General features: G+C 46.6%; 3 protein-coding genes across 3 annotated transcripts; all 3 read right to left on the reverse strand.

Moving 5' to 3' along the window:
- Positions 1 to 7250: 7250 nt before the first annotated feature.
- Positions 7251 to 11080, reverse strand: LOC110929293. Its single transcript, XM_035988055.1, has 3 exons — positions 9042 to 11080; positions 7924 to 8969; positions 7251 to 7851 (listed from the first exon to the last, which is right to left on the reverse strand). Exons 1-3 carry the CDS (start codon positions 10621 to 10623, stop codon positions 7522 to 7524), a joined length of 2958 nt encoding a protein of 985 aa, XP_035843948.1. The 5' UTR covers positions 10624 to 11080; the 3' UTR covers positions 7251 to 7521.
- Positions 11081 to 17451: 6371 nt separating this feature from the next.
- On the reverse strand, positions 17452 to 21281 carry LOC110929294. Its single transcript, XM_035988056.1, has 3 exons — positions 19243 to 21281; positions 18125 to 19170; positions 17452 to 18052 (listed from the first exon to the last, which is right to left on the reverse strand). The coding sequence occupies exons 1-3, from the start codon at positions 20822 to 20824 to the stop codon at positions 17723 to 17725; spliced, it is 2958 nt and encodes a 985-aa protein (XP_035843949.1). The 5' UTR covers positions 20825 to 21281; the 3' UTR covers positions 17452 to 17722.
- A 2851-nt stretch (positions 21282 to 24132) lies between these two features.
- LOC110929295 (GTP-binding protein SAR1A) lies at positions 24133 to 25355 on the reverse strand. The gene is made up of 3 exons (XM_022172426.2): positions 24993 to 25355; positions 24777 to 24908; positions 24133 to 24681 (listed from the first exon to the last, which is right to left on the reverse strand). Exons 1-3 carry the CDS (start codon positions 25119 to 25121, stop codon positions 24361 to 24363), a joined length of 582 nt encoding a protein of 193 aa, XP_022028118.1. The 5' UTR covers positions 25122 to 25355; the 3' UTR covers positions 24133 to 24360.
- Positions 25356 to 26826: the final 1471 nt, after the last annotated feature.

Below are 26826 nucleotides of genomic sequence, written 5' to 3' on the forward strand. Positions count from 1 at the left end.
TCATAAACAAATATATATAGATAGTAGTAAAAGTGAGTAAAAAAGAATCAAAATAGTTACATCTTTATTTAGGGAATATTGGATTTCAATAAAAACAATTATTCGTCGTTGGCTGCAAACAGTCCCAATTTAAAAAATAACCGCTGGCAGTCCCAACTATTAACATATTGACCTCCAATGGACCCTGACTAACAGAACCCTAACGCCGTTAGTCTCCGGTCGCAGGAAAAGTGTTTTTGGCCAAAAAACTCCTTTTTGGCCTCAAAACTCATTTTTTTTGTCCCAAACCTGTTTGTAACCTTATTACTCTCCTTTTTGGCCTCAAAACTCATTTTTTTGTCCCAAACCTGTTTGTAACCTTATTACTTATTTTAGGAACCTTTTTCTACTAAAAGCCCCAATTATGAGGTCTCCGTAAATTCTTTCATCGTCGGAAAACTTCTGTTTGTCTTGAAAACTCAAGTTTTTTGCTGGAAAACTCAACATTTTCGTCCCAAACTGAAGAGGTATGGTCCCAATTCCCTGCCTACATGGCAGGGACCACACCACTTTTTGTGCACACAAGGCATCCACATCATCTGGATCTTCTAGAAGCTTCCAGAAGACAACCGGATAAGGCCCGGCGGGCATCAAAGATGCCTCGCCCAACATCAAGGACAATACGTGGCACCATACACAAGAAGCCACATGGGCCTGCGACAATCCAGGGAGCAGGGCTGACATGACCAGTACGAGGTGCCCAACACCGTCGAATGCGGGGACGCCACGTGTACCACTACGCCGTCCCTGACAGAGCAGACCAAGAGGATATTCCCCTTGGTCGGACAGCTGGCGCACATCCACAGCTGGCACAGCTACTTCCTCCTTCTTCACCCTCCGGCTATAAATAGAACCCTTCATCATTCAGGTTAAGGATCTTGGCTCTCTTTACTCACTCTATACACACACTGTTTTATTCATCTCGGAACAGTACTTATTCTCACGCCGGAGCCTGGTTAAGAGGGAAAACCTCTCTTTCCCCTCTTAACGAGACTAACGGTGTTTACTGTTTTGCAGATCTCGAGCCTTGGATACGAGCAAGAGAGGAGGTTGAACCCTATAAGTGAAACGACCCCCTTGGTTATCCTTTGTGTTAACCATTGTTTCAACATTGGCGCCATCCGCTTTTTTGCAAGACCACTCTCACCTCTTTTTCTCTTTTAGAAAAACTCGTAAAAATGGCAGACCAGAATCATTCACACCCAGCTGACGGAGAAATCTCTTCTTTTGAACTCGTTTCGGACACGGCACACGTCCAACGCAGTCAAAGGAACGAGACCATCCAGGAAAGCCAGCTGAACAACGAGTTCCCGTCCATTTTTGGAAGTGCGTCTAGGGCTGCTAGCCAGACCACAACTGGACCCATTTTCCAAACACCAACAAGAATTATCACTCAGACCACAAACGGGGCTGCTCTCCAACCTCCAACGGGGATGTTACATCAAACCCCACCGCCGACGCAGACTGTAGGCCATGGGCCAGGCCCTTCGGCACCATCGGAACAAGCACAACTCAACTATTCTGCACTTTTAGGGCTACCCGAAGGAAAAACTCTGGCTTCCTGGTATGCCGAACAGATGGCGTCTATAAACCTTGTCTATACGCAGCTCAGCGCACAACAAGCCTTACTCCAAGCACAGGCTAACCAATCAGCGTTCGTAACTCCACAACCAAGGTCTCTGAGTACACACACGGCTCAGCAGACAAACGCGTGGAATTTACGACCAGAAAGAGAACCAGTGCAACAGGTCAGAAGACCCAGCATACAAGACACGCGCGATACCTATGCTGAAACAGAGAGCAACTTCGTCCAAACTTCCAATCAGCAACGAAGACCGATCCAAACCCGCTTGGGCGCGCGAAACATGAATACAGAATGGGAAGAGGAGGAAGACGACCCAACGTACAAGGCAGAATCCACAGTGTTTAGCAGACTTCCTCCAGAGCATGAGGCTTACAAACCAACCAAGCGCGCGGGGTACAACCCCAAAGCAGAACACGACTTCACCTTAAGCTATCGTCCTGAGGACATGGCTGAAAATTCAAAATTTATTCCAGAAATCGCGTGCGCGGCCATCGACAAAACAAAGTTACCGCACAACGTAGGTAAATACAATGGGTTGACGGATCCAGATGATCACCTCCAGGTGTTCAAAGGCGCAGGAGCAACAGGTGGTTGGAACCTACCAACATGGTGTCACTTGTTTGCTCAAACTTTCGTTGGTGCGGCACGCATCTGGTTCGACAATTTACCAGCTGGAAAAATCAAGTCATGGGTCGACTTCCGAGAAAAATTCTTAGCACACTTTTCTCAACAGCGAAGACACGCCAGAGACCCAGGTGATTGTCTGAACATATACCGAAAAGACTACGAAAGCGTGGAGGATTTTATTACGAGGTACAACAAAGAATGTCTGGAAATTGGAGACATACCGGAAAAAATGATGCGCGCACACTTCATGCGAGCAGTTAAATGCGACGATCTGGTTAAAAGAATCAAAGGGCGTGACGGAGGACCCAAAGACTGGGAAACCTTCATTGAAGCAGCCAAAACCATTGCGCAGACAGATAGGCAACTGACCGGTGACGATCACCGTCAGCGCGCACACAACCACCACGATCGAAACAACAGAAGGGGTAGAAATCAACCCTGGAGGGCTTCCGGGAACAGAGAAAGAAGTCCCCCACGGGACGACGCACGCCATACGATCAATCAGATAGCCCATCGAAAAGAAGTAAAGCGCGAAAATAGAGAAAAGCAGTGGACTCCACTAACTAAAACACCTTCTGAAGTTTTAGCTACAGAGAACCATCAATTCAAGCCACCTTTGCAGATGCGCAACAAAAGGGGTCAAGACCCAAATCTCTTCTGTGAATTCCACAAAGACACGGGCCACCTGACCGATGATTGCTTCAGCTTGAAACAAGAAATCGAAAGAGCTCTAAGAGACGGCAAGCTCGGTCACTTAGTCAAAGGAGGAAAGCGCGATTACCGCCAGATACAACGAAGAGACGAAGGTCCAGACAACAAGAAGCTCAGAAAGCTAGAAACCCATATGGTGCAAGGAGGACCACGGCGACCAAGAAAAAACTACAACAAACGCGCGCAGGATGATTCATGGCGCGAGAAGCAAGTAGTATTCCCAGTTGTCAGGGGAGGTCCAAGAGAAAAGCGGCCAATAGTCATTCCAGGGGTGATCGGCCACTACCAAACAGATTACATCTTTATTGATCCAGGAAGCACCGCAGACATCATATATGAACAGTGCTTCAATCAATTCGACCAAGAGGATAAGGCGCGCCTGGAACCAGTTGACTACCCACTAACTGGATTCTGCAATGAGGCCGTCTTTCCCCTAGGACAAATATCTTTCCCAGTATTACTTTCTGATGGGAGAAATTCAAGAACTGAAGAAGTCACATTTATGGTGCTACCGGCACATTCAAGACATGACATCCTTTTAGGACGAGAATCCCAAGGAGATTTCAGCATGATCTGTTCCGCACCACATTCTGCCATAGGTTTTCCAACCGAAACAGGCGTTGCGTTGATATACGCAAGCAAGGAAGTGCTAGCAACAGACGAAATCAGGCCGGCAAAAGCAAGCAAGCCCGCACCGCGCAGAGAGGCAGAAAAATGGGTATTGAACAGTGCATACCCAGAACAAACGGTCACTCTGGGACCCGCAATGTCTGACCTAACGCGTGCGGCGTTAAAGAAATTACTGCATGAAAACATGGATGTGTTCGCCTGGACACCAGCCGATATGGTTGGCGTTCCACGACACATTGCGGAACATCGGTTAAACGTCTCAGAGGATGCAAAGCCAGTAGTGCATGCTAAACGACACCTGGGGGACATCAAACATGATGCAATGAAGGAACAAGTGTTAGAACTGCTAAACGCAGGAATCATCAGGGAAGTCCGGTACCAAACGTGGGTGGCAAGCCCAGTCATGGTGAAGAAACCGAATGGTAGTTGGCGAATGTGCGTCGACTACAAGGATCTGAACAAAGCATGCCCCCGTGACTGCTATGCGTTGCCCGACATAGACGAGAAAATAGATTCTTTGGCAACGTTTCGGTGGAAATGCTTTCTGGATTGCTACAAGGGATACCACCAGGTCCAGATGGCTGTTCAAGACGAGGATAAAACCGCTTTCCGCACGCCAACGGGGCTATACTGCTACACCAAGATGCCGTTCGGCTTAAAGAATGCCGGTGCTACGTATCAACGATTGATGAACGAAACATTTAGTGACGCCATCGGTAAATACATCGAGGTATACATGGACGATCTGGTAATCATGAGCAGGGAGGAGAGCGCAATGCTGGTAAATATCCAGAAAACCTTCAACACGCTGCGAAGCGTGAGCATCAAACTGAATCCAGCAAAATGCTCATTTGGAATGGAGGAAGGAAAGTTTCTGGGATTCATAGTCACCAAAGACGGTTTTAAGGTGAACCCAGAAAAGGTCCAGGCCATAGAGAGGATGCCTTCACCAGCAAGCATCAAAGATATGCAAAAGCTCGCAGGACGATTGGCAGCCCTCAATCGATTCCTAGCAAATCACGCGGCAAAATCCTTCCCATTCATCAAGACCTTACGAAACTGCATGAAGAAAACCCAATTCCAATGGACTCCGGAAGCAGAAAGCGCGTTCCGCGAGATGAAAGACTGTCTCATCAAGCTGCCAACTCTAACCGCACCTAACAAAGGAGAACCTTTGGTTTTGTACCTCTCAGCTTCCGACAGGGCCGTCGGTGCCGTATTGCTGGTTGATCGACAAGGTGTCCAAACACCTGTGTATTATGTGTCCAGAACCCTAACCGACCCAGAAACAAGATACGCAATCATGGAAAAGCTTGTCCTTGCACTGATTCACGCGTCAAGAAGGCTACGCCGATATTTCGCCAATCACGTCATCCACGTGTTAACAAATTACAATATTGGGAATATCCTAGCAAGGCCAGAAATATCAGGAAGGTTGGCCAAATGGGCGATAGAGCTAGGGGGACTCAACGTAGTCTTCAGACCACGACCGTCGATAAAAGGCCAAGTTTTGGCAGACTTCATGACGGAAGTCCCCGATGACAAAGACAGAGAATGCAAGGCGATGGAGAAGGCGGAGAAAAAACAAATCGAAGAACCATGGATGTTGTATACGGACGGCGCGTCCAACGAAGATGGGGCAGGTGCGGGGTTGCGGCTAGTGAGCCCAGACAAAAACGAGTTCACCTACGCCATACGTCTAGACTTCAAGAGCACAAATAACGAGGCAGAGTATGAAGCCTTTCTGGCCGGCTTGCGCTTAGCAATCAAAATGGGAGTCCGACATATTGAGGCACATGTGGACTCCATGCTAGTGGCAGGACAAATCAACGGTCAATACGAAGCCAAGGGCGACATCATGGCACTCTATCTCAACCAGGCAAAGACGTTGCTGCAAACTTTCTATTCTTACAAGGTGCACCACATAAACCGCAGCGAAAACAAGCCAGCAGACGCCTTAAGCAAGCTTGCGTCAACAAGTTTTCAGCACCTAGCCAAAGACGTACGAATAGAAGTCTTAAGCAACCCGTCTGTGCCACTCCGAGAAGTCAGCGTCATCCAAACAGGAACCACGTCATGGATGACACCCATCATCATGTACTTACAGTCCGGAATACTCCCAGAAAATAAAGCCGAGGCGCGGAAAATCCAATATAAATCAGAACATTATCAAATGGCGGATGGGATATTGTACCGAAAGTCATATCTCGGCCCTCTGTTGAGATGTGTCGACGCCGACGACGCAAATTATCTGATCCGGGAAGTACATGAGGGCATCTGCGGCATCCACGCCGGGCCACGCATGGTAGTGGCTAAAGTAATGAACGCCGGGTACTACTGGCCCGGAATGCACCTCGATGCCGTGAAAGAACTAAGGAAATGCAGCGGCTGCCAACGGCATGCACCAAAAACCATGCGTCCAAAAAATGCGTTGGTGCCTGTAACAACCGCATGGCCCTTTCAGCAATGGGGCATAGACATGGTGGGCCCCTTTCCAGAAGCTCCGGGGGCAGTCAAGTTTATCATCGTCGCGGTCGATTACTTCACCAAGTGGGTAGAAGCAAAAGCACTTGCGTCAACCACGTCAGCAGTCGTTAAACGCTTTATCTGGGAACAAATCATATGCCGTTTCGGCCTGCCACTCCGAATCATCACCGACAATGGTACAAACTTTGCAGCAGATGATCTCGAACGATGGTTCAAGGAACTAAACATCGAACATACCTTCTCGTCGGTCGCACATCCGCAAGGGAATGGGCAAGTTGAAGCGGTCAACAAGAGCATCGTCGATGGCATCAAAGCAAGGCTCGGTGAAAAAAGACGAGGGTGGGTCGACGAGCTACCAAGCATATTATGGGCCCATAGAACAATGCCCAAAACAAGCAATGGAGAAACACCCTTCAGCTTGGTCTATGGGTCCGAAGCTGTGATCCCAGCAGAAATCGGACTCCCATCTCCAAGAATGCTCTCCATGAATCTGATCAATAACGAAGAAGAACGGAGGATCGATCTAGACCTCCTAGAAGAACGAAGAGAGATGGCTGCAATCAATGAAGCCAAGTACAAATCAAAGCTTGAAAAGTATTACAATTCCCGAGTCCGGATCTGCACCTTCAACCCAGGCGATTATGTCTTAAGGGACAATGAAGCATCCAACACAGAAAAACCAGGGAAACTGGCTCCCAAATGGGAAGGCCCATACATCATTGATGCGGTCCTCGGCAAGGGAGCATACAAGCTACGCACCATGAACGACAAAGAGGTCCCGCGAACCTGGAACGCCCAACAGTTACGAAAATGCTACATATAAACATGTAATCGTATAAGGCGAATCGCCGACACATTTACTTAATACAAGAAGCGTTTGGCTACCTCTATTTCATGCAAAATTTTTGTCACAACTGCATTTATTACTTCGGGCGTACGCGAAAACATCAATGGCTCGACCATAGGAAACGTTGTAGACCTCCAAGGCTCGTCACAACCAAGTGAACAGCCGGGTCAGAAACACAACCAAAGCCTACAAAACGCCAAAAAACATAACTTCGTGCCCACATAAACACGAAAACATCGATAGCAAGGCAACTAAACATTGTAACGCTCCCAAGGCTGCAATCCCAGCCGAGCTCACACAATAACCTGCAACTCGATCACTTCGTATATCACATACAAGCGCGCATACTTAAACGACAGAATAAAAACGTTGTCATAACACAACATCACCTGTCAGCGCCATCATTCATTCGCGACACCTAATCAAAGTAATTAAAACATGCACATATTATGACGATTTCAAAATTTGCATAAACACAATCAGAGCAACAAACAATCGTCAAAGTACACAAAAGTACAAAGTAAGCAAATTGTCTTGAAACATCATTACAAGCCCATACAAGGCTGTACGCGGCGCACAGGCCGGAAATCCCAAACTAAGTGCGGCTGGAACCAGCACCACCCGCACCGCTAGCATCATCTTCTCCCAATGCCTTCTTCAACAAAGCTACCCCATCCGCTTTGAGGGCCAACTTACCAGCAGCCTTAACTACGGCAAAATCAAGCATTGCAAACTCTCGCCGTTTCTTCGCATACGCATTATCGCAATCAGCTTTATACAGCTCAAACTTATAATCCTTCTCATTGTTTGCAGCAGCACACCTGCCTTCAGCATATCCATTCTTGCGGCCACTATTATAACCTGCCCCACCCAACTCAAACATGTATTGGGCAAGCTCAGGAGAATTCAAGATACGATCAGCAAGCTACATGAAAAACAAGGTTGAATAAGATAGCAGAAAAAACTACACAAAAGTAGAACAGGCAAAGAACATTACCAATGGAACACCACGAGATAGCAGCCACCTACTATCAGCTGAAGCTTCCTCAGCAAGGAGCTCAGCGGCACGGCACTCCGCCGCCTTCTCATCAAGAAGACGCTGAGCAGCCTCACATTCCGAAGTCTTCGCCTGCACAAGAAGCTCCAGCTTATCTATCCGCGCAACGTACTCCTTTTCCTTCTTCTCCGCCGCAAGACGCGTTTGATGAGCCTCTTCCGCGAGAGCAGTCTTCTCACCAGACAGCCGCACAATAGCATCACGCTGCGACTGCATCTCCGCGTTCGTACGAGCACAGGCCGACTCCCAATCCTTTTGTTTTTGCTCGTTTAACTGTTTCTGCTCTTCAAATTTCCGCTCAGCCTCAGTAACCCGCCATTGAAGACCCTTCTGCTCTGTATTAAATTTTTCCTTCTCTTCAGCAAATGCCTTCTTGGCCTCCTCAAACGCCATAGTTTCTTCTCCCATAGAACGCCACTCACGAAGAATCTCCTGAGAGGTGGCAAAGAAGTTAACCCCAGCCGTAACATGATCATCTATAAGGGCAAATCGGCTGCGGTTTTTCTGAAACATCCTCTCGGCAGGAGGAAGGGATAATGAGAAGAACTCCTGACAGTTCTGCAAGTCATTCATGCGGGAGCCCTGAGTAAGGCCCCAACGGGGGACGTGCGGCAAATCATCGCAAGCCGGGTTACCCCAGGAATCACCAGGATTTTGTTCAAAGTGCGGACTCCGCACAAAGCCAGAAGTGGCTCCACCTTCAACGGGAGGACGTTTTGTGTAAATGGTTTGTTGTGGAGTAGTCTCACTAGACTCCATCTCCACCTCAATACCTTTACCCTTATCAACTCCACCAGCATCACCACCAACATCACCACCAGCAGCGTCACCTCCCTCAAATATACCTTCAAACCCTTCACCGCCCTTCACAGTTACATCAGCATCATCTCGAGGAGGGGTCAAGCCAACAGTCCTCGAAGGAGGAGAGGTAGGTGGCGTAATCTGCGAAATATCCACTGGCCGTGGCTTCTTGCTAGTCTTAGATTCTGCCACAAAATTACAATTAGCTAAAAAGACAAAATAAAAGATGACAAAAACATACACAGAAACTAAGTTACCAGGCCGGGGAGCAGAAGCCTCAAATATCTTCTCCAACAAATTCCCTCGACCCCCACTAAATACACCCAAATCAACCTCAGATTCAGAAGGGGCTGGGGGGGCATCCTTTTGAAGCTTGGCCCTCTTGGCCGCAAGAAGGGCAGCAGCTTGTTCATCAAGATGACGCTTATGATCATCAAGAGCCTTCTTCTTCATATGCTCAGTTAAAGTGGCTTTATCATCAAGATCTGACCCTTGACGCACCTCCCCAGGGCCTAAGCCAGACAACGTATCAGACACTACTACATAATCTAGATAAGAAAGAATGGAGGGTCGCTTACGAGAAGATCCGGCAGCTCCACCCTCAACTCCCTCTCCTTTCCTTCCAGACCTATCAATCCGAGCTTTCTTCCTCGTCTCCAACTGAGCAGACGGATCAATAGACGCTTCCACGTCATCATCATCATCTCCAACAACCTCGTGTACAGGTTCAGCATTGCCACCAGGCACGGTACCTGCACGCGCGGAACGAGACGTTAGATCCCCACCACTCCGACCAGAACTCCCACTGGAAACAACGATGACATCCTCTTGATCAGAGTTAACAAAGTCACCCAAAACATCCTCACCAAGAACCTCAGCAGCATATCGGTTCAAACTTTGCTCGGTAGGGTGCAAGAAGCGATCTTGTATTTGATCCAGCCACGTCGGGTTACCATCAGCCTGGATGGCTTCAACCATGGCACCAGCAGCCTTGGGGTCCAAAGCATTCAACAAGCTATAACCAACTGCAGAAAAACAACAAAGATCAAAGCACAAAACAAGCCTAAAGGGAAGTAAACAACCGACAAAATAAGAAGGAATCATACATTTGCCCTTATGGCTGTATACAGGCTGACCCAAAGGATGCTTAGGCACCCATAACATGCTCATCCCAGCACCGACCAAGGCCATTTCATCCAGTTGAGAAATAGCAGTTGCCTTGGCCGTTATCCTCCCATACCATTCTTGGGCAGCAAAATTCTCCAACGGTTCCACCCTTGGAATCCCTTGATCGACCTGCCTGTACGTCATCTCCGACGGAATCACTCCACGACGAATGTAGAAAAACTTCTGTTTCCAGTCATGAATACCCTTTATTGGGGCAGAACACACTGGGACAACCCCCGTCCTGGCTTGAAAAGAATAAAAACCACTAGAATATGTCACACTATAAAAAGTGTTGAACATCTGAAACGTTGGTTCAACCCGATAAGACCGGCAAACAAACTCGAAGTGAGTAATCCGGGGAAGCCCAATGGCATTTATCTGAGAGATATGAAGACCATAACCCCTCAAAACACCGGCAACAAACTTAGTAATGGGCAACCTAAAATTGCCCTCTCGGAAAAAAGCAGCATATAAAGTGATAAAACCGGGGGGGGCATCCAGTGCAGTAGATCCAGACGGAGGATATCGAGCCCCCCACTCAGGTCGAAAGTTATGCCCCCTAACGAGGTTATGAAATTCCTCCTCTTTCCAGTTAATGACGGCCTGATCCGGGCCAGGAGGACCCCTACTCCGTTGTTTCCTTTTCTTCTGAGAAGGATTTTTCTCCGCCATTAAGAAAAATCAAGAGTAAGATACTTCGGATTTGAAAAAATATGAAGGACAAGAAGAACAAAGGAGAAAGGAAGGGAGAGAATCACTTAGAAATTTCGAAGATATGGGAGAAGTGAATAACCGCTCTACTATTTATACTCATCGCATTAAATGCGAGAGATAGTGGAACGTCAGGAGGCAGGAAAAGTAACCAATAGATGGCCGACACGTCAGAGGAAAGAGAAGACGTCGGCTCATTTTTCGGGAAGCATGGGCAACAGGGTCTGCTGATGTGACAGAAAGTCACTGCAAAAGCAACTGTTCACCTCCGAAAAGACAGGGATGTCAGACGGTCACACCAAACGCTCCCCCATAACCACCAAACTTCAAACAGAAGAAAGCACGAAAGGGCCAAAACCCATGCGGCATGCGTCCATTTGGCTCACTTTTTTCAAAGGGCCAAAACCCATGCGGCATGCGTCCATTTGGCTCACTTTTTTCAAAGAGCCAAAACCCATGCGGCATGCGTCCATTCGGCTCACTTTTTTCAAAGGGCCAAAACCCATGCGGCATGCGTCCATTTGGCTCACTTTTTTCAAAGGGCCAAAACCCATGCGGCATGCGTCCATTTGGCTCACTTTTTCAAAGAGCCAAAACCCATGCGGCATGCGTCCATTTGGCTCACTTTTTTCAAAGGGCCAAAACCCATGCGGCATGCGTCCATTTGGCTCACTTTTTTCAAAGAGCCAAAACCCATGCGGCATGCGTCCATTCGGCTCACTTTTTTCAAAGGGCCAAAACCCATGCGGCATGCGTCCATTTGGCTCACTTTTTTCAAAGAGCCAAAACCCATGCGGCATGCGTCCATTTGGCTCACTTTTTTCAAAGAGCCAAAACCCATGCGGCATGCGTCCATTTGGCTCACTTTTTTCAAAGAGCCAAAACCCATGCGGCATGCGTCCATTTGGCTCACTTTTTTCAAAGAGCCAAAACCCATGCGGCATGCGTCCATTTGGCTCACTTTTTTCAAAAGGCCAAGACTCACGCGGCATGCGTCCACTCGGCTCAATTTATATTCACCAATTCCAACGCGATGCATAAAAAACCACAACTCTCATAAGTCCAGAATCCCTCCTAGACGATCAACTCAACTAGAAGGCACACTGGACTGGGGGGACTTGAAGAGGTATGGTCCCAATTCCCTGCCTACATGGCAGGGACCACACCACTTTTTGTGCACACAAGGCATCCACATCATCTGGATCTTCTAGAAGCTTCCAGAAGACAACCGGATAAGGCCCGGCGGGCATCAAAGATGCCTCGCCCAACATCAAGGACAATACGTGGCACCATACACAAGAAGCCACATGGGCCTGCGACAATCCAGGGAGCAGGGCTGACATGACCAGTACGAGGTGCCCAACACCGTCGAATGCGGGGACGCCACGTGTACCACTACGCCGTCCCTGACAGAGCAGACCAAGAGGATATTCCCCTTGGTCGGACAGCTGGCGCACATCCACAGCTGGCACAGCTACTTCCTCCTTCTTCACCCTCCGGCTATAAATAGAACCCTTCATCATTCAGGTTAAGGATCTTGGCTCTCTTTACTCACTCTATACACACACTGTTTTATTCATCTCGGAACAGTACTTATTCTCACGCCGGAGCCTGGTTAAGAGGGAAAACCTCTCTTTCCCCTCTTAACGAGACTAACGGTGTTTACTGTTTTGCAGATCTCGAGCCTTGGATACGAGCAAGAGAGGAGGTTGAACCCTATAAGTGAAACGACCCCCTTGGTTATCCTTTGTGTTAACCATTGTTTCAACATGGTGTCACTTGTTTGCTCAAACTTTCGTTGGTGCGGCACGCATCTGGTTCGACAATTTACCAGCTGGAAAAATCAAGTCATGGGTCGACTTCCGAGAAAAATTCTTAGCACACTTTTCTCAACAGCGAAGACACGCCAGAGACCCAGGTGATTGTCTGAACATATACCGAAAAGACTACGAAAGCGTGGAGGATTTTATTACGAGGTACAACAAAGAATGTCTGGAAATTGGAGACATACCGGAAAAAATGATGCGCGCACACTTCATGCGAGCAGTTAAATGCGACGATCTGGTTAAAAGAATCAAAGGGCGTGACGGAGGACCCAAAGACTGGGAAACCTTCATTGAAGCAGCCAAAACCATTGCGCAGACAGATAGGCAACTGACCGGTGACGATCACCGTCAGCGCGCACACAACCACCACGATCGAAACAACAGAAGGGGTAGAAATCAACCCTGGAGGGCTTCCGGGAACAGAGAAAGAAGTCCCCCACGGGACGACGCACGCCATACGATCAATCAGATAGCCCATCGAAAAGAAGTAAAGCGCGAAAATAGAGAAAAGCAGTGGACTCCACTAACTAAAACACCTTCTGAAGTTTTAGCTACAGAGAACCATCAATTCAAGCCACCTTTGCAGATGCGCAACAAAAGGGGTCAAGACCCAAATCTCTTCTGTGAATTCCACAAAGACACGGGCCACCTGACCGATGATTGCTTCAGCTTGAAACAAGAAATCGAAAGAGCTCTAAGAGACGGCAAGCTCGGTCACTTAGTCAAAGGAGGAAAGCGCGATTACCGCCAGATACAACGAAGAGACGAAGGTCCAGACAACAAGAAGCTCAGAAAGCTAGAAACCCATATGGTGCAAGGAGGACCACGGCGACCAAGAAAAAACTACAACAAACGCGCGCAGGATGATTCATGGCGCGAGAAGCAAGTAGTATTCCCAGTTGTCAGGGGAGGTCCAAGAGAAAAGCGGCCAATAGTCATTCCAGGGGTGATCGGCCACTACCAAACAGATTACATCTTTATTGATCCAGGAAGCACCGCAGACATCATATATGAACAGTGCTTCAATCAATTCGACCAAGAGGATAAGGCGCGCCTGGAACCAGTTGACTACCCACTAACTGGATTCTGCAATGAGGCCGTCTTTCCCCTAGGACAAATATCTTTCCCAGTATTACTTTCTGATGGGAGAAATTCAAGAACTGAAGAAGTCACATTTATGGTGCTACCGGCACATTCAAGACATGACATCCTTTTAGGACGAGAATCCCAAGGAGATTTCAGCATGATCTGTTCCGCACCACATTCTGCCATAGGTTTTCCAACCGAAACAGGCGTTGCGTTGATATACGCAAGCAAGGAAGTGCTAGCAACAGACGAAATCAGGCCGGCAAAAGCAAGCAAGCCCGCACCGCGCAGAGAGGCAGAAAAATGGGTATTGAACAGTGCATACCCAGAACAAACGGTCACTCTGGGACCCGCAATGTCTGACCTAACGCGTGCGGCGTTAAAGAAATTACTGCATGAAAACATGGATGTGTTCGCCTGGACACCAGCCGATATGGTTGGCGTTCCACGACACATTGCGGAACATCGGTTAAACGTCTCAGAGGATGCAAAGCCAGTAGTGCATGCTAAACGACACCTGGGGGACATCAAACATGATGCAATGAAGGAACAAGTGTTAGAACTGCTAAACGCAGGAATCATCAGGGAAGTCCGGTACCAAACGTGGGTGGCAAGCCCAGTCATGGTGAAGAAACCGAATGGTAGTTGGCGAATGTGCGTCGACTACAAGGATCTGAACAAAGCATGCCCCCGTGACTGCTATGCGTTGCCCGACATAGACGAGAAAATAGATTCTTTGGCAACGTTTCGGTGGAAATGCTTTCTGGATTGCTACAAGGGATACCACCAGGTCCAGATGGCTGTTCAAGACGAGGATAAAACCGCTTTCCGCACGCCAACGGGGCTATACTGCTACACCAAGATGCCGTTCGGCTTAAAGAATGCCGGTGCTACGTATCAACGATTGATGAACGAAACATTTAGTGACGCCATCGGTAAATACATCGAGGTATACATGGACGATCTGGTAATCATGAGCAGGGAGGAGAGCGCAATGCTGGTAAATATCCAGAAAACCTTCAACACGCTGCGAAGCGTGAGCATCAAACTGAATCCAGCAAAATGCTCATTTGGAATGGAGGAAGGAAAGTTTCTGGGATTCATAGTCACCAAAGACGGTTTTAAGGTGAACCCAGAAAAGGTCCAGGCCATAGAGAGGATGCCTTCACCAGCAAGCATCAAAGATATGCAAAAGCTCGCAGGACGATTGGCAGCCCTCAATCGATTCCTAGCAAATCACGCGGCAAAATCCTTCCCATTCATCAAGACCTTACGAAACTGCATGAAGAAAACCCAATTCCAATGGACTCCGGAAGCAGAAAGCGCGTTCCGCGAGATGAAAGACTGTCTCATCAAGCTGCCAACTCTAACCGCACCTAACAAAGGAGAACCTTTGGTTTTGTACCTCTCAGCTTCCGACAGGGCCGTCGGTGCCGTATTGCTGGTTGATCGACAAGGTGTCCAAACACCTGTGTATTATGTGTCCAGAACCCTAACCGACCCAGAAACAAGATACGCAATCATGGAAAAGCTTGTCCTTGCACTGATTCACGCGTCAAGAAGGCTACGCCGATATTTCGCCAATCACGTCATCCACGTGTTAACAAATTACAATATTGGGAATATCCTAGCAAGGCCAGAAATATCAGGAAGGTTGGCCAAATGGGCGATAGAGCTAGGGGGACTCAACGTAGTCTTCAGACCACGACCGTCGATAAAAGGCCAAGTTTTGGCAGACTTCATGACGGAAGTCCCCGATGACAAAGACAGAGAATGCAAGGCGATGGAGAAGGCGGAGAAAAAACAAATCGAAGAACCATGGATGTTGTATACGGACGGCGCGTCCAACGAAGATGGGGCAGGTGCGGGGTTGCGGCTAGTGAGCCCAGACAAAAACGAGTTCACCTACGCCATACGTCTAGACTTCAAGAGCACAAATAACGAGGCAGAGTATGAAGCCTTTCTGGCCGGCTTGCGCTTAGCAATCAAAATGGGAGTCCGACATATTGAGGCACATGTGGACTCCATGCTAGTGGCAGGACAAATCAACGGTCAATACGAAGCCAAGGGCGACATCATGGCACTCTATCTCAACCAGGCAAAGACGTTGCTGCAAACTTTCTATTCTTACAAGGTGCACCACATAAACCGCAGCGAAAACAAGCCAGCAGACGCCTTAAGCAAGCTTGCGTCAACAAGTTTTCAGCACCTAGCCAAAGACGTACGAATAGAAGTCTTAAGCAACCCGTCTGTGCCACTCCGAGAAGTCAGCGTCATCCAAACAGGAACCACGTCATGGATGACACCCATCATCATGTACTTACAGTCCGGAATACTCCCAGAAAATAAAGCCGAGGCGCGGAAAATCCAATATAAATCAGAACATTATCAAATGGCGGATGGGATATTGTACCGAAAGTCATATCTCGGCCCTCTGTTGAGATGTGTCGACGCCGACGACGCAAATTATCTGATCCGGGAAGTACATGAGGGCATCTGCGGCATCCACGCCGGGCCACGCATGGTAGTGGCTAAAGTAATGAACGCCGGGTACTACTGGCCCGGAATGCACCTCGATGCCGTGAAAGAACTAAGGAAATGCAGCGGCTGCCAACGGCATGCACCAAAAACCATGCGTCCAAAAAATGCGTTGGTGCCTGTAACAACCGCATGGCCCTTTCAGCAATGGGGCATAGACATGGTGGGCCCCTTTCCAGAAGCTCCGGGGGCAGTCAAGTTTATCATCGTCGCGGTCGATTACTTCACCAAGTGGGTAGAAGCAAAAGCACTTGCGTCAACCACGTCAGCAGTCGTTAAACGCTTTATCTGGGAACAAATCATATGCCGTTTCGGCCTGCCACTCCGAATCATCACCGACAATGGTACAAACTTTGCAGCAGATGATCTCGAACGATGGTTCAAGGAACTAAACATCGAACATACCTTCTCGTCGGTCGCACATCCGCAAGGGAATGGGCAAGTTGAAGCGGTCAACAAGAGCATCGTCGATGGCATCAAAGCAAGGCTCGGTGAAAAAAGACGAGGGTGGGTCGACGAGCTACCAAGCATATTATGGGCCCATAGAACAATGCCCAAAACAAGCAATGGAGAAACACCCTTCAGCTTGGTCTATGGGTCCGAAGCTGTGATCCCAGCAGAAATCGGACTCCCATCTCCAAGAATGCTCTCCATGAATCTGATCAATAACGAAGAAGAACGGAGGATCGATCTAGACCTCCTAGAAGAACGAAGAGAGATGGCTGCAATCAATGAAGCCAAGTACAAATCAAAGCTTGAAAAGTATTACAATTCCCGAGTCCGGATCTGCACCTTCAACCCAGGCGATTATGTCTTAAGGGACAATGAAGCATCCAACACAGAAAAACCAGGGAAACTGGCTCCCAAATGGGAAGGCCCATACATCATTGATGCGGTCCTCGGCAAGGGAGCATACAAGCTACGCACCATGAACGACAAAGAGGTCCCGCGAACCTGGAACGCCCAACAGTTACGAAAATGCTACATATAAACATGTAATCGTATAAGGCGAATCGCCGACACATTTACTTAATACAAGAAGCGTTTGGCTACCTCTATTTCATGCAAAATTTTTGTCACAACTGCATTTATTACTTCGGGCGTACGCGAAAACATCAATGGCTCGACCATAGGAAACGTTGTAGACCTCCAAGGCTCGTCACAACCAAGTGAACAGCCGGGTCAGAAACACAACCAAAGCCTACAAAACGCCAAAAAACATAACTTCGTGCCCACATAAACACGAAAACATCGATAGCAAGGCAACTAAACATTGTAACGCTCCCAAGGCTGCAATCCCAGCCGAGCTCACACAATAACCTGCAACTCGATCACTTCGTATATCACATACAAGCGCGCATACTTAAACGACAGAATAAAAACGTTGTCATAACACAACATCACCTGTCAGCGCCATCATTCATTCGCGACACCTAATCAAAGTAATTAAAACATGCACATATTATGACGATTTCAAAATTTGCATAAACACAATCAGAGCAACAAACAATCGTCAAAGTACACAAAAGTACAAAGTAAGCAAATTGTCTTGAAACATCATTACAAGCCCATACAAGGCTGTACGCGGCGCACAGGCCGGAAATCCCAAACTAAGTGCGGCTGGAACCAGCACCACCCGCACCGCTAGCATCATCTTCTCCCAATGCCTTCTTCAACAAAGCTACCCCATCCGCTTTGAGGGCCAACTTACCAGCAGCCTTAACTACGGCAAAATCAAGCATTGCAAACTCTCGCCGTTTCTTCGCATACGCATTATCGCAATCAGCTTTATACAGCTCAAACTTATAATCCTTCTCATTGTTTGCAGCAGCACACCTGCCTTCAGCATATCCATTCTTGCGGCCACTATTATAACCTGCCCCACCCAACTCAAACATGTATTGGGCAAGCTCAGGAGAATTCAAGATACGATCAGCAAGCTACATGAAAAACAAGGTTGAATAAGATAGCAGAAAAAACTACACAAAAGTAGAACAGGCAAAGAACATTACCAATGGAACACCACGAGATAGCAGCCACCTACTATCAGCTGAAGCTTCCTCAGCAAGGAGCTCAGCGGCACGGCACTCCGCCGCCTTCTCATCAAGAAGACGCTGAGCAGCCTCACATTCCGAAGTCTTCGCCTGCACAAGAAGCTCCAGCTTATCTATCCGCGCAACGTACTCCTTTTCCTTCTTCTCCGCCGCAAGACGCGTTTGATGAGCCTCTTCCGCGAGAGCAGTCTTCTCACCAGACAGCCGCACAATAGCATCACGCTGCGACTGCATCTCCGCGTTCGTACGAGCACAGGCCGACTCCCAATCCTTTTGTTTTTGCTCGTTTAACTGTTTCTGCTCTTCAAATTTCCGCTCAGCCTCAGTAACCCGCCATTGAAGACCCTTCTGCTCTGTATTAAATTTTTCCTTCTCTTCAGCAAATGCCTTCTTGGCCTCCTCAAACGCCATAGTTTCTTCTCCCATAGAACGCCACTCACGAAGAATCTCCTGAGAGGTGGCAAAGAAGTTAACCCCAGCCGTAACATGATCATCTATAAGGGCAAATCGGCTGCGGTTTTTCTGAAACATCCTCTCGGCAGGAGGAAGGGATAATGAGAAGAACTCCTGACAGTTCTGCAAGTCATTCATGCGGGAGCCCTGAGTAAGGCCCCAACGGGGGACGTGCGGCAAATCATCGCAAGCCGGGTTACCCCAGGAATCACCAGGATTTTGTTCAAAGTGCGGACTCCGCACAAAGCCAGAAGTGGCTCCACCTTCAACGGGAGGACGTTTTGTGTAAATGGTTTGTTGTGGAGTAGTCTCACTAGACTCCATCTCCACCTCAATACCTTTACCCTTATCAACTCCACCAGCATCACCACCAACATCACCACCAGCAGCGTCACCTCCCTCAAATATACCTTCAAACCCTTCACCGCCCTTCACAGTTACATCAGCATCATCTCGAGGAGGGGTCAAGCCAACAGTCCTCGAAGGAGGAGAGGTAGGTGGCGTAATCTGCGAAATATCCACTGGCCGTGGCTTCTTGCTAGTCTTAGATTCTGCCACAAAATTACAATTAGCTAAAAAGACAAAATAAAAGATGACAAAAACATACACAGAAACTAAGTTACCAGGCCGGGGAGCAGAAGCCTCAAATATCTTCTCCAACAAATTCCCTCGACCCCCACTAAATACACCCAAATCAACCTCAGATTCAGAAGGGGCTGGGGGGGCATCCTTTTGAAGCTTGGCCCTCTTGGCCGCAAGAAGGGCAGCAGCTTGTTCATCAAGATGACGCTTATGATCATCAAGAGCCTTCTTCTTCATATGCTCAGTTAAAGTGGCTTTATCATCAAGATCTGACCCTTGACGCACCTCCCCAGGGCCTAAGCCAGACAACGTATCAGACACTACTACATAATCTAGATAAGAAAGAATGGAGGGTCGCTTACGAGAAGATCCGGCAGCTCCACCCTCAACTCCCTCTCCTTTCCTTCCAGACCTATCAATCCGAGCTTTCTTCCTCGTCTCCAACTGAGCAGACGGATCAATAGACGCTTCCACGTCATCATCATCATCTCCAACAACCTCGTGTACAGGTTCAGCATTGCCACCAGGCACGGTACCTGCACGCGCGGAACGAGACGTTAGATCCCCACCACTCCGACCAGAACTCCCACTGGAAACAACGATGACATCCTCTTGATCAGAGTTAACAAAGTCACCCAAAACATCCTCACCAAGAACCTCAGCAGCATATCGGTTCAAACTTTGCTCGGTAGGGTGCAAGAAGCGATCTTGTATTTGATCCAGCCACGTCGGGTTACCATCAGCCTGGATGGCTTCAACCATGGCACCAGCAGCCTTGGGGTCCAAAGCATTCAACAAGCTATAACCAACTGCAGAAAAACAACAAAGATCAAAGCACAAAACAAGCCTAAAGGGAAGTAAACAACCGACAAAATAAGAAGGAATCATACATTTGCCCTTATGGCTGTATACAGGCTGACCCAAAGGATGCTTAGGCACCCATAACATGCTCATCCCAGCACCGACCAAGGCCATTTCATCCAGTTGAGAAATAGCAGTTGCCTTGGCCGTTATCCTCCCATACCATTCTTGGGCAGCAAAATTCTCCAACGGTTCCACCCTTGGAATCCCTTGATCGACCTGCCTGTACGTCATCTCCGACGGAATCACTCCACGACGAATGTAGAAAAACTTCTGTTTCCAGTCATGAATACCCTTTATTGGGGCAGAACACACTGGGACAACCCCCGTCCTGGCTTGAAAAGAATAAAAACCACTAGAATATGTCACACTATAAAAAGTGTTGAACATCTGAAACGTTGGTTCAACCCGATAAGACCGGCAAACAAACTCGAAGTGAGTAATCCGGGGAAGCCCAATGGCATTTATCTGAGAGATATGAAGACCATAACCCCTCAAAACACCGGCAACAAACTTAGTAATGGGCAACCTAAAATTGCCCTCTCGGAAAAAAGCAGCATATAAAGTGATAAAACCGGGGGGGGCATCCAGTGCAGTAGATCCAGACGGAGGATATCGAGCCCCCCACTCAGGTCGAAAGTTATGCCCCCTAACGAGGTTATGAAATTCCTCCTCTTTCCAGTTAATGACGGCCTGATCCGGGCCAGGAGGACCCCTACTCCGTTGTTTCCTTTTCTTCTGAGAAGGATTTTTCTCCGCCATTAAGAAAAATCAAGAGTAAGATACTTCGGATTTGAAAAAATATGAAGGACAAGAAGAACAAAGGAGAAAGGAAGGGAGAGAATCACTTAGAAATTTCGAAGATATGGGAGAAGTGAATAACCGCTCTACTATTTATACTCATCGCATTAAATGCGAGAGATAGTGGAACGTCAGGAGGCAGGAAAAGTAACCAATAGATGGCCGACACGTCAGAGGAAAGAGAAGACGTCGGCTCATTTTTCGGGAAGCATGGGCAACAGGGTCTGCTGATGTGACAGAAAGTCACTGCAAAAGCAACTGTTCACCTCCGAAAAGACAGGGATGTCAGACGGTCACACCAAACGCTCCCCCATAACCACCAAACTTCAAACAGAAGAAAGCACGAAAGGGCCAAAACCCATGCGGCATGCGTCCATTTGGCTCACTTTTTTCAAAGGGCCAAAACCCATGCGGCATGCGTCCATTTGGCTCACTTTTTTCAAAGAGCCAAAACCCATGCGGCATGCGTCCATTCGGCTCACTTTTTTCAAAGGGCCAAAACCCATGCGGCATGCGTCCATTTGGCTCACTTTTTTCAAAGGGCCAAAACCCATGCGGCATGCGTCCATTTGGCTCACTTTTTCAAAGAGCCAAAACCCATGCGGCATGCGTCCATTTGGCTCACTTTTTTCAAAGGGCCAAAACCCATGCGGCATGCGTCCATTTGGCTCACTTTTTTCAAAGAGCCAAAACCCATGCGGCATGCGTCCATTCGGCTCACTTTTTTCAAAGGGCCAAAACCCATGCGGCATGCGTCCATTTGGCTCACTTTTTTCAAAGAGCCAAAACCCATGCGGCATGCGTCCATTTGGCTCACTTTTTTCAAAGAGCCAAAACCCATGCGGCATGCGTCCATTTGGCTCACTTTTTTCAAAGAGCCAAAACCCATGCGGCATGCGTCCATTTGGCTCACTTTTTTCAAAGAGCCAAAACCCATGCGGCATGCGTCCATTTGGCTCACTTTTTTCAAAAGGCCAAGACTCACGCGGCATGCGTCCACTCGGCTCAATTTATATTCACCAATTCCAACGCGATGCATAAAAAACCACAACTCTCATAAGTCCAGAATCCCTCCTAGACGATCAACTCAACTAGAAGGCACACTGGACTGGGGGGACTTGAAGAGGTATGGTCCCAATTCCCTGCCTACATGGCAGGGACCACACCACTTTTTGTGCACACAAGGCATCCACATCATCTGGATCTTCTAGAAGCTTCCAGAAGACAACCGGATAAGGCCCGGCGGGCATCAAAGATGCCTCGCCCAACATCAAGGACAATACGTGGCACCATACACAAGAAGCCACATGGGCCTGCGACAATCCAGGGAGCAGGGCTGACATGACCAGTACGAGGTGCCCAACACCGTCGAATGCGGGGACGCCACGTGTACCACTACGCCGTCCCTGACAGAGCAGACCAAGAGGATATTCCCCTTGGTCGGACAGCTGGCGCACATCCACAGCTGGCACAGCTACTTCCTCCTTCTTCACCCTCCGGCTATAAATAGAACCCTTCATCATTCAGGTTAAGGATCTTGGCTCTCTTTACTCACTCTATACACACACTGTTTTATTCATCTCGGAACAGTACTTATTCTCACGCCGGAGCCTGGTTAAGAGGGAAAACCTCTCTTTCCCCTCTTAACGAGACTAACGGTGTTTACTGTTTTGCAGATCTCGAGCCTTGGATACGAGCAAGAGAGGAGGTTGAACCCTATAAGTGAAACGACCCCCTTGGTTATCCTTTGTGTTAACCATTGTTTCAACATGCGGCATGCGTCCATTTGGCTTATAGGGTTCAACCTCCTTGGTTATCCTTCTTGTAACTTTAGATCAGATCTTTAGAAACCTTTTTCTAGCTAAAAACGTTTTTCTGGCGATCGGAGACTAACAACATTAGGGTTCTGTTAGTCAGGGTTCATTGGAAGCCAATATGTTAATAGTCGGGACAACCAGTGGTTATTTTTTGAAATTGAAACTGTTAGCGGCTAACGGCGAATAGTTGGGATTATTAAAATCCAATATTCCTTTATTTAATTCAAGTTTTCCCAAGTTTTGTTGTTGTGAATTTTGATGACTTCGTTTTTTATTTTATAATTTTAGGAGGTTTATCCCATGAAATTCAATGTAATAAGAGGTTTGTCCGATGAAATTCATTGTTATTAATGACAACTTATGAATTTATCATGTATGTTCAATCAAAACTATCAAGAGTAGATTAAAAATAATAAGCATTTACAAATAATAAACTATATCATTTTCATTAATCAACCCGTATAACACACGGGGCCAAAACCTAGTATATAATATAAACCGCACATGGGTCATAACTCATAACGTCTCTATATGTTAATCTCTAAAAAAAATCAATACATTAAAATATACGATATATCTTAACATGTGTCTAAATGAGAAATTATATAGTTGTCTAGACGTCACTGCTTAGGTACCAAACTCAACTTGTGTGTAGTTCGTTATCTATGCTTCACTGAAATTTGTTGTTTGTGAATGATACACGAAAAAAAGATGATGGAAGTATAAAATGTTAGTGAACTCACCCCTAAAGAGTTGATTCTCGATAAAATATAAAAGAGCATTGATAGCATTATTTGTACCTGTCCCTCATCGTGCTTATTCTCTATTTCTTGAATACCTTCTTCCCTTCTTTTTTTTTTTTTTTTTTTGAACGGCAAATTTGGATCACTGACGGACCACTGGAGTATCATCGTGCCACCAGCAGAACCACCCGATCATATCCATCTCCCCTAGGCAATAATGCCTATACACCAATTCAGGAGGAAACCCAATAAATCTGGGAAAACCCCCTTTGTAGGAATCGAACCCATGACCTAATGGTCATAAGCCTTATCCCACCCCCAAGATACCACTAGGCTATAATGCCATGGTATACCTTCTTCCCTTCTATCTTCAAATGCTAAAACTAACTCTATAGCTTCTATTTCTTTTCATCAAAATTCAATACATACATCCAAACACTAGCTGTACATGCCCGTAGAACTGGCAAACGGGTCGGGTCGGGTCGGGTCATGGGTCAAAACGGGTTCCGGTCAATTAAAAAAAAGTTGTTTTGGATCGGGTCGGACCCGGTTCGGGTTGGAACGGATCCGGGTCAGAACGGATTTCGGGTCAGGTCGGGTTGGTTAAAAATTGCTTTCTTTCACGTCTAAGTTAGAAAAATGAATAGATCTGGTTAGCCGAACACTTACAATAAGAAGATTAACCAACCATTTGAACCAAGGCTCTAACTCACATTTAAAGGAAGCCTCAATTTGTTCACCACAACAATCCAATTGAAAATATCACTCTCCACTTACAAAGAAAGCATTCCAAAAGTACAAATGAACCACCCACCAAACTAAAATTACTAGTTAATGACCCACAAACCAAAAAAACACAAAGCATATATATATGCATACAATCAAGTAAGAACATTTTTGTAAAAAGCAACCAAATTCCTTGTGATGTTTTGATTTCCTACTTGATATACTGAGAAACCCACTTAAAGCCATCACCATAACCCATTTTCCTGACAATGCTACACATGAATACCTCAATAGGCCTAACGCCTGAGTTTTCCAAGTTGACCTTGCCTTTACCTGTAGTGAGCCCGGTGAGCCCCATGTGATAAAGTAACTCGTCTTCCGAGGCTGCATATACGATGTCAATCTTGTTGCCTAAAATCAAGAAAGGTACTGTTGCCAAAGATTCATCTGACAGCAGGGCGTCTAGTTCTTTCTTTGACTCTGCAAATCGCTCTTTGTCGTACGCATCCACTAGGTAAACAACAGCATCCACCTTTAGATGATACACAACACAAACACACAAGTGATAGTTAGATAGATGTCTATCAATGTGTAATACCAATAACAGATATGAAAGTATTGTTATACCTTGGCGTAGTAATCTTTCCAGACCCTGCGAGCGATCTGATGACCTCCCAAATCAAAAGCTTTAAACTTAATTTTCCCAATGCTGAGTTCTTCAGATGTCGGATACTGTGTTGGCTGATGTTGAACCAGCCTCTGCACACAACACAACACAACACAACAAACAAATTAGATGATTGATGGATGGATGGATGAGTCAAAAATTCAACCCAACCGAACCTCGTCTTTCAACATATGAAGCAAAGTAGTTTTTCCGGCATTATCCAGCCCTAGAAACAAGATTTTAGCCTCCTTTTGCCATAGACCTAACGATGCCAATACTCCATAAAACCAATCCACCAAAAACATGCTTCCTTCCTATCTGATCGATTTTAAACAAAAGCTGCCAACAGCAACAGCCCAACTGATCGATAGAGGCTCGTAAATCACTTTATTTATTATGATCCAACTTGCAGAAAGGCCTTCGTGATATATATGTATATGGTAAACCCTAAAGCAAGAAAGGTAGAACAGAAAAAAATTGAATGTGTTGTGGCACAATTTGGAAATTATATCTACCAACGGGAGGGAGGGTAATTGTCAACCGTTGGATCCAGCTGATTATAAATTGTGTGGGTATTGGACCAATAAGAATTGAGAGAAACGAAATTGTTGTGTCATCGAATGAATTTAAGCCGTTAGATTGATTGTTAGAATTAGCTTACCTATGCTTAAATCTTTCATACTCTTTCAATTCGGTCCATATGTTTAACTTTTGGCATCATTTTCCCAACTTTTTTTTAAGTTCTAACGCGTGGATGCTTAGGGTATGGGGTTTGGATTGGGGCGTGGGTTGGCTGAAAACGTCCAAGTCACCACCCCGGGGGCTTGGGTTGGGTGTGGGTTTTGGGCGTGGCCCCTATTGGTGTGGGTTTAAAGCCGGGCGTGGGGCGGGCTAATAAGTGACATGGCAGGCTCTCAATGGCCAAACCAAACTCATGCCCCCCAACCCAAGCCCCACCATACTCTATGGGCGTGGGTTTAAGTGGTGGGGGGCTCCCATTCCACGTGTCAACCAATGCCCCAATCCAAACCTCAACCCAAACTCCACCATACCCCATAATCTTAATGAGATGAATCTAACTTTTTACGCACCTAATCATATTCTTTCACCTCATTTCTCCTTTCATTCTTCGTTTTTGTCATAAAGGGTGGTTTGCCTAATGTGATGGGACAAACTAATTTTTTTTTTCATTTTTTTAACTACCTAATTAATAAATAAAACTTAATTTTAACAAAATAAAAGTACATTAAATTAAAAAAAAAACATTACATCAAAATACACTAACTAAAATAACATTAACTAAATTAAAAAAAAAAAGCATTACATAAAATTAAACCTATTAAAAAAATAAAACCATAAAAAATTTAGAAACTACATTGCCATTCATATTTTTTTGCGATCTCGCGTTTTCGGGCTAGTATGATTTCCAACAGATCCGGTGGAACATTGTCGTGTGACCTGTTAAACGTCTCCAGATCCTTATCAAACCGAATCGATCTCAACGTCTCTCAATGTTCATCCGCCAACTCGATATTTTTTTCCTCTCGTTTATTTTTAATTTCCACCAACTCTTGTTTCATAAATTTGTATTATTGGAGCTTGTCGGACATACCAACTGACTTTTCGTTCGACGTTGCGGGTCATTTATCTTTTCTATCTTTCTTTTTTTTCCTTGTTGGAGAGGGGTCTATGTTTATGTCGGGTATATCACTGCCCACTTGATAGTTACCCGAATCGGATGACTTTCTTTTTTGCCGCGAACCACCACTATCCCCACCCACCAATGGTACCGGGGCCCATTTCTCATGCTTTCTAACCACCTCCAACGCCTTAATATCATGGTTGCAAAAGTCGCTAGGCGCTCCCTAGTCGGTCGACCGGGGAGTTGAGAGTACTCGGCCTAGGCGGAGAGTACTCGGGGAGTACTCGGACATGTAAAACTATAAAGAAATTAGTTTTTGGAAATTAAATGTATGTCAAATAACATAAATTTACTAATATCTATAACAA

This window comes from Helianthus annuus, chromosome 3 (genome assembly GCF_002127325.2).
Source record: "Helianthus annuus cultivar XRQ/B chromosome 3, HanXRQr2.0-SUNRISE, whole genome shotgun sequence".
Lineage (NCBI taxonomy): Eukaryota > Viridiplantae > Streptophyta > Magnoliopsida > Asterales > Asteraceae > Helianthus > Helianthus annuus.

What these genes read in the sequence shown, in the direction of transcription:
- LOC110929295 (XM_022172426.2), bottom strand. Translation starts at nt 25,121, where the DNA reads ATGTTTTTGGTGGATTGGTTTTATGGAGTATTGGCATCGTTAGGTCTA. An exon ending in TTCATATGTTGAAAGACGAG is followed by an intron (nt 24,909 to 24,992) that starts GTTCGGTTGGGT and finishes TGTTGTGTGCAG; the next exon opens with AGGCTGGTTCAACATCAGCC. An exon ending in GGAAAGATTACTACGCCAAG is followed by an intron (nt 24,682 to 24,776) that starts GTATAACAATAC and finishes TATCATCTAAAG; the next exon opens with GTGGATGCTGTTGTTTACCT.
- LOC110929294 (XM_035988056.1), bottom strand. Translation starts at nt 20,824, where the DNA reads ATGGCGGAGAAAAATCCTTCTCAGAAGAAAAGGAAACAACGGAGTAGG. An exon ending in GGCTTCTGCTCCCCGGCCTG is followed by an intron (nt 19,171 to 19,242) that starts GTAACTTAGTTT and finishes ATTTTGTGGCAG; the next exon opens with AATCTAAGACTAGCAAGAAG. An exon ending in TATCTCGTGGTGTTCCATTG is followed by an intron (nt 18,053 to 18,124) that starts GTAATGTTCTTT and finishes TTTTTCATGTAG; the next exon opens with CTTGCTGATCGTATCTTGAA.
- LOC110929293 (XM_035988055.1), bottom strand. Translation starts at nt 10,623, where the DNA reads ATGGCGGAGAAAAATCCTTCTCAGAAGAAAAGGAAACAACGGAGTAGG. An exon ending in GGCTTCTGCTCCCCGGCCTG is followed by an intron (nt 8,970 to 9,041) that starts GTAACTTAGTTT and finishes ATTTTGTGGCAG; the next exon opens with AATCTAAGACTAGCAAGAAG. An exon ending in TATCTCGTGGTGTTCCATTG is followed by an intron (nt 7,852 to 7,923) that starts GTAATGTTCTTT and finishes TTTTTCATGTAG; the next exon opens with CTTGCTGATCGTATCTTGAA.